This window comes from Sinocyclocheilus anshuiensis, unplaced genomic scaffold, assembly GCF_001515605.1.
Source record: "Sinocyclocheilus anshuiensis isolate Anshui unplaced genomic scaffold, SAMN03320099.WGS_v1.1 scaffold207, whole genome shotgun sequence".
NCBI lineage: Eukaryota > Metazoa > Chordata > Actinopteri > Cypriniformes > Cyprinidae > Sinocyclocheilus > Sinocyclocheilus anshuiensis.
Window position 1 is genome coordinate 816,499 of NW_015551045.1, and position 7,016 is coordinate 823,514.

General features: G+C 35.3%; 2 protein-coding genes across 3 annotated transcripts in view; one reads left to right on the top strand and one right to left on the bottom strand.

The window, feature by feature from the left end:
• The first annotated feature begins 525 nt into the window (after positions 1-525).
• Positions 526-2,909, top strand: gadd45gip1 (growth arrest and DNA-damage-inducible, gamma interacting protein 1). The gene is made up of 2 exons (XM_016451353.1): positions 526-929; positions 2,361-2,909. The coding sequence occupies exons 1-2, from the start codon at positions 556-558 to the stop codon at positions 2,644-2,646; spliced, it is 660 nt and encodes a 219-aa protein (XP_016306839.1). The 5' UTR covers positions 526-555; the 3' UTR covers positions 2,647-2,909.
• Positions 2,910-3,800: 891 nt separating this feature from the next.
• Positions 3,801-7,016, bottom strand: part of zgc:158403 (tetratricopeptide repeat protein 39A) — a 19,782-nt gene continuing 16,566 nt past the window's right edge. For both annotated transcript variants that reach the window (XM_016451346.1, XM_016451345.1), the window contains 3 exons: positions 4,567-4,681; positions 4,363-4,479; positions 3,801-4,233 (listed from right to left, as the gene is read on the bottom strand). In XM_016451346.1, coding sequence (XP_016306832.1) covers positions 4,122-4,233; positions 4,363-4,479; positions 4,567-4,681 — 344 coding nt within the window. In that variant the 3' untranslated portion in view covers positions 3,801-4,121. The remainder of the gene's footprint in view (positions 4,234-4,362; positions 4,480-4,566; positions 4,682-7,016) is intronic.

A 7,016-nucleotide genomic window follows, 5' to 3' on the forward strand; every position in this document is an offset into this window, starting at 1 on the left:
ACTCCACATGAAAATGATGAGGGAGGAGCGAGACCAACACAGACAACACACAAGCTGAACACATCTAAACTGTAGATGATTCTCAATACATATTCACATTTACAGCACAGAATATGAAAATATAAGGCATATGATCAGCTAAGGACAAAAAAATGTATAACTACAAATAATAATAACAATAATTATTATTTAAAATAATATTTTATTACAATTATATTATTAAAATAATAGTTGTATTACTTAAATTATAAAAATTAAATCAATAAAAACATGAATATTGCAATAATATTACTGTACTGTAAAATAAAACAAACGAGTATTTAATAATAATAATAATAATAATCCCAGTATAAATAAAATATTACATATTATTAGACATTATAATAAAAGAAATTCTCTATTATTAGATATAATATTTGATATCCTCAATTCATTAAAAAAATCGAATCTACTTTCAAATTCACCAGCAGAGGGCGTCATGACGTCTGCACCACGTGCAAAAAAAAAAAAAAAAAATAGACGTTAGAGAGGTCACTCACTGTGTTGTCATCAAACATGGCGGCTTCCTTGCTAAGCAGGAGGACAGCCTTATTCCTTGGCGTTAGTAAATTTAACTCCTTTCTACCGGCTGTAGTCCAGCAAACCGCGAACTATAACCCCAGACCCCTCTGGCTGAATATAAAGAACCCTTATATTCCGAATAAAGAGAGCGAGAGGACGCCCGAGTGGCAGAAGACTGGTAAGTACGAGCGCAAACTGTTCGGCCGTTATGGAAGCTCGTCTGGAGTGGAGCCGGCCAAACTCTGGCCCTCTCACGCCCGGCTGGAGGAGCTGATGGCCGAGGAGAAAGAGTGGCACCCTCCGATCGAGGTGATGCTGGAAAATATCGCGGCCAGAGAGAGCGAGAAGGAGCAGAAGCGGATGGAGAGGTGAAGTGAACCGGACTAGTTTAGTCTCTATTGCAGGGCTGTCCAAACTCGGTCCTGGAGGGCCGGTGTCCTGCAGAGTTTAGCTCCAACCCTCATTATCTATTGGATGATCGACAGTGTTCAACAACTAACTGCACATATTCAGTAACAAGAAACTGTTCATCCCAGAATGAAAACTGTCATCATTTACTCACCTTCGCGTTGATTTGTGTCCGAGCTTCCGTTTTCCATACAACGAAATTGGATAGAGACTTCTGCTGTCAAACTACAGGACACCTTAAAAGTAATAATAGTCTTTTTTTAACCAGCTTATGCTGGTAGATTAATCCACATGACTTGTCGGCTATATTGCAAGTTTTCTGAACCCCTTTGTGACAGATTTGTTTAATGTAACGTTACGGAGCCACACTTAAATCGTTATTCAGTGAAAAAAAAATCCTTCAAACATTTAAATTTGACCGTTATTACACATCACTGGGTTTGACGTCGAACGTTATTGGTTCGTGCTTGTCTCGTGACCGATTTTTTTTTTAATGTTAAATCTTTGTATATTTTGCCTTTGTGTTTTGTTTTAATTTTTTCTTAAGTTAGAAACCGTGCGATTTCACTGATGCAAACTCACCATGGGTTAAAAAGACACCCATTAAAAAAAAAAAAAAAAAACGTATATTTTAAAGCCTTTATTATTTTTTTAACTCTACAGTTGTGCAGTAAAATTCACTTGAAATATTTAATTTAAAAACTACATTTTTAAAACATTGACTTAAAAAGGACACTTCAAAAAGAGTGTTTTAATTTTTAATCTTTAACTGTAGGCTGCTAAATATATAAAGCCAGCACAGATTTGTTGCTGCTGTACTTTTATTACTTATTTACTCTGCATCCCTTAAAGCACAGCTCTATTTTGACAATCAACTAACTACACAATCTCGTATTTACACAAGTTTGCATTCTTTGATTTCCCTTGCTCTTAAAAGCATAGTTCATCCAAAAATGACAATTCTGTCATCATTTACTCACCCTCAAGTTGTTTAAAACCTGTATGAGTTCTTTTCTTCTGTTAAACACAAATGAAGATGTTTTGAAAAATTGCAGCCATCGACTTCCATAGCTATGGAAGAAAAAAAAACTATGCAAGTCAATGCCGGCAACTGTTTGGTTATTAACATTCTTCAAAATATCTTCTTTATAATCCTGTACGTTCTCAAAATACTTAAATACAAATACTTATGTCAAATACTTAATGTTTTGGAATAGAAAAATTGTTTCTTGTGTGAAACAAAAAAACTGACAAACAGCACATTTGGAAGGAGATGATCACAAAAAACAAAAAAAAAATCTTATAAAACTTTTAAAACCTTATGCTATATTCATTACCTGCCATTGGTTTTTGACCAGCTTTAATGTGCTTTTCGCTTTGTTCCCACACAGAGAGAAGATAATTGCTGCAAACATGGCCAAAATGCCCAAGATGATCGCCGACTGGAAAAAGCAGAAAAGGGAGGCAAAACAGAAGCAACGAGAGGAGAAAATGAAGCGGGACAAACTGCTGGCCGAGGCGAGAGAGCGCTTTGGTTATGCGCTGGACCCCCGCAGCGCCAAGTTCCAGGAGATGGTCACCGAAATAGAGAAAGAGGAGAAGAAGAAGAGAAAACTTCTGAAACGCAGGAAGAGAGAGGAAGAGCAGGGGTCAGCGGCAGCAGAATCCAGCCAATAACCCTCAGAGAACAAGGACTTTCATACAGTGCTACTGTACTATATTGTAAAATTGTTTTCTTTGTATGTGTGTGTCATTGTGATTAACCCACAGATTGTTTGATTTAAATAAAATCAGTCACTGAAACAACATGCCTGGATCTAATAATACTTTAGTATAAACTAAGTTCAGAAAGTATATATGCATGTCTGACTGAAAAACTGATATTCAAAGAGCTACATTGTTCATAACATAATTCCTCATTGAATTTTGAGAAGTCCTACATCAAGTAAAAAGCATATGTTAAACAACAATTAAGCTTATGCATGAAAAAGCAGATTTTTTGGAAAACTGATTTATTCATACAGCAACCCAGAGCATTTATTGCTAAATAACTGCATTGATTGTACGACTTGACTTACTATACAATTATGCATAAATTAAACATTTCAAAAATACTTCAATATCAATAATTTGATTAAATATTAAGTACTAATAAAATCTATTTCATAACAAAAAATAACCATAGCATTTGCTGAATATTTATGATGCTATCTGAACCATTTGATTATTATAAACATTCTTGATTTATTCAAGAAAGGAATATAATAATCAATAATAAAGTATTCAATCCCACGCTCAGCCTTACAATAATCAACGTTTAATCATAATTACAACTTAGTGTAAAATGGTTAGTCTAATTTTTTTGTAAACACTGTCAGTTTCCCTTATTAAACCTGAACAGGACTTGAGAAAAAAAAATACAGACAAATATTCATTTGATTTCTAATGCTCCCTAAATTGTACATTTCATTACATTTTAACTAGTGCTGTCAAACGATTAATCGTGATTAATTGCATCCAAAATAAAAGTTTTTGTTTACATAAATGTGTGTGTACTGTGTATATTTATTATGTACAGTGGGTACGGAAAGTATTCAGACCCCCTTCAATTTTTCACTCTTTGTTATATTGCAGCCATTTGCTATACACACACACAGTATATATTTTGAAAATATTTACATGTATATATTTAATTCATATATATAAATATATTTCATATATAAACAACATTTTTCTGAAATATATACATGCATGTGTATTTATATATACATAAATATACACTGTACACACACACATATATATTATGTAAACAAAAACGTTTATTTTGGATGCGATTAATCGTTTGACAGCACTAATTTTAACATGTAGGAGCTTAAACCCTGGTTTACATTTGACATATCCATTCATCTATTTACTAACTGACTAAAATAAACATTGATTTGGCAAAAATAACCTTGTGGGCGAGAATGTACAAAAGTTTTTAGTGTCTCCTATAATACCGCCCAAAAAAAGCATGAGACAGGTTAACACTGGGCAGTACCACCGCATAACAACCACACCGTGTCTTTGGTCCTTCGTTCTCCCCGTGTAAGAAGTGACCGTGTAATTCTGCTCTCGTCCTCAGAGGGGAGACGCCATTGATTTAGGATTCCTCACAATGCTGTTATTTCATCTTGCTCACTGGTGTCAGCCTTAAGTTTGGTCAGGGCCGCATGGACCCTGAACTGCGTACGAGACTCCATTGAGTACTCCTTGTAGTTATTTCTGACAGGAGAGATGAGGAGAAGATTAGGAGAACATTTCAGGACAACAATGCAGTCTGCAACTTCCATAAAGTGACACAGACTGAAGCCAAGAAATGACGACAAGTATTTTGTCCTAGACTGAACTCACTTGGCTTTCTGCAGTAGTTTGATGGCTTGCTCTTTCCTCCCGGTGTCGATGTACAGGAGACTCATCTCCAGCAGAGCGTTAGGAACCAGGTAATGATCGAACTTCAACTTCTTTTCACTGTTAAAGACACAAATAATCTCAAACACCATCCTGAGACAGAACAAGCATTTCTTAAGGTAAACCCATTAACGCAGAAGCACTGGCCTGCTGTAAATCTGTCTGAAACAGTCATCTGCCGCCTGCATCTGGCCTTGGTTCTTCAGACACAGGCCTTTCAGAAGCAGGATTACACACGTGTCGTCCACGGAGTACTCATTCTCTAGACATACAGAAAGAGTAAATGCAAAACACTGTATACTATACACCATACTACTGTATAGGAAGGTCAAATAAACATTATAAAACCGAACAGCAGTAATTTTCTGTAAGGTCTGCTATTGTCGAAAACCATATTCAAAGGAAAAGACATTTCCTCTGGTACTTCTGCAGTAATGATGACTTCAAACTCAGCAGATTTTAATAATCAAGTGTAATTAATTCTGTGATTCCATAAGTTTAAAAAAAACTTACTCTTCAACAAAAAAAGTCATAGAAGGAAGCAGTTAAAATCTGATTACAAAAAAAACCTACTGACCATGCAATATTTAGCAATTGATAATATAAAATATTATCTAAATGTTGTAAATATATTATTGAGCAATTGATCATTTAAAATTTTAATTAGTCTATATATTGTTTTTTGCAATAATCTTTTACCTCATTATTCACTGATAATTAATTTGTGTTAAGACCTATTTTAAAAGTTTTTAATTTATTTCTAGACATATTCTCTGTATACAGCAGAGAGTGATACTGCTACTGGGCATAACAGATTTCGCTAAAATGCAACTGATGAAGCTTCATTTAAAGGGGACATCGGATGCAAAATTCACTTTTACATGGTGTTTGCATATAAACAGTGTGTGGACACAACCACCCTACAATGATAAAAATTCATTCATTCATTCATTTTTTTAATCCCCAAAAAACCTAAACTGTCTCAATTATCAAGCCGTTTTGATTTTCTGAGCAATATGATGTCATACTGCTAAGGCCCCACCCACGACCGCTGACAGACTGTCCCGTGTTAGCATATTTCCACCCTCAGCAGCCAGTTGTATGCTGTCCGCCATTTTCTCCGCGCTTGAGCAGCTGTAGTGATAACGTCTCGTAAGCAATGCAGGTGTTTTGTACAGTGTTGGGGAAAGTTACTTTTAAAAGTAATGCATTACAATATTGCGTTACTTCCTACAAAAGTAACTAATTACATTACTTAAGTTACTTTTTATTGAAAGTAACGCGTTACGTTACTTTTGCTTTACTTTTTAAATCTGGGCTGGGCTTGCTTGTTTGCTTTTAATATAAAAAGTTATATTTTTGGCAAATGTAAAAGCCCTTTCACACCAAAAGCCTCAGGCTGAAGGAAATGTAAATTCACGTCTGTACAGTATACACAGAAGAAGAAAGTTCAACACTCTTCAGCAATAAAAAAAAAGAAGAAATGTTAGATTATCTTGTGTAATTTTTGCTTAGTATGGCTGAATTGGATCACCGAAGGTCAGCAGCAAATTGGTTAATAAAATTGGATTAAATACATAAAGGATATTTGTATTACTTAACATATTCTTGCGAGTGAGTGAGATGAATTAATGCATGTTCACATCTATTCTAGAACTAAAGTAACATCTTACTCCCGATTTCTCTCAACAAGGAGACAGGAGAGCTTTCAATCAATAAATGGGAAAAAAAGTAACTGGCGTTACTTATTTGAAAAAGTAACTCAGATATTTTCTTGTAAATTAAAAAGTAATGCGTTACTTTACTAGTTACTTGAAAAAAGTAATCTGATTACGTAACTCGCGTTACTTGTAATGCGTTACCCCCAACACTGGTTTTGTAGTTGGATGTAAAAGTGAATATAAGAGTCTTCATTTTCTCCCAATATCAGGGCCACTGAGGACGCAGTGGATTAGTTTTGATTTTTGATGGTAACGTGCCACCGAATCCACAAAAAACAGAAGAGAGGGACGGGTGAGCAGTAGCTCATTATCATTTAAACAGACAAGCATCGAAATGGCTCGCTGTGAACAGAGATGTTTTTGACAAAGTAAAAAGGGTGTTGTTTTACACAACCATTGAGGAATTTTAACCAAAGTATGTTGTAGACATTTCATGAAGACCCTAAAGAATCATACTAACTTGTGGAAAATGGGCATCCGATGTCCCCTTTAAAGGGATAGTTCACCAAAAAATGAAAATGATTTTTATCTGCTTACCCCAGGTGACTTTGTTTCTTCAGTAGAACACAAACGAAGATTTTTAACTCAAACCGTTGCAGTCTGTCAGTCATATAATGGAAGTGAATGGAAATCACGGCTTTGAGAGTCATAAAACATACACAAACAAAACCAAATTAAACCCTGCGGCTCGTGACGATACACTGATGTGTAAAGACAAGAAACGATCGGTCTGTGCAAGAAACTGAACAGTATTTATATCGTTTTTTACCTCTGATGCACTGCAATGTCTGAACTGTCCTGAGCGCGTACTCAACAGCCGACGCGTCTTCTTCTTCTTGCTTTACAGTGGATCGCAGACTTATAAGTGCATTACCG

What these genes read in the sequence shown, in the direction of transcription:
- gadd45gip1 (XM_016451353.1), top strand. Translation starts at nt 556, where the DNA reads ATGGCGGCTTCCTTGCTAAGCAGGAGGACAGCCTTATTCCTTGGCGTT. An exon ending in GAGCAGAAGCGGATGGAGAG is followed by an intron (nt 930 to 2,360) that starts GTGAAGTGAACC and finishes GTTCCCACACAG; the next exon opens with AGAGAAGATAATTGCTGCAA.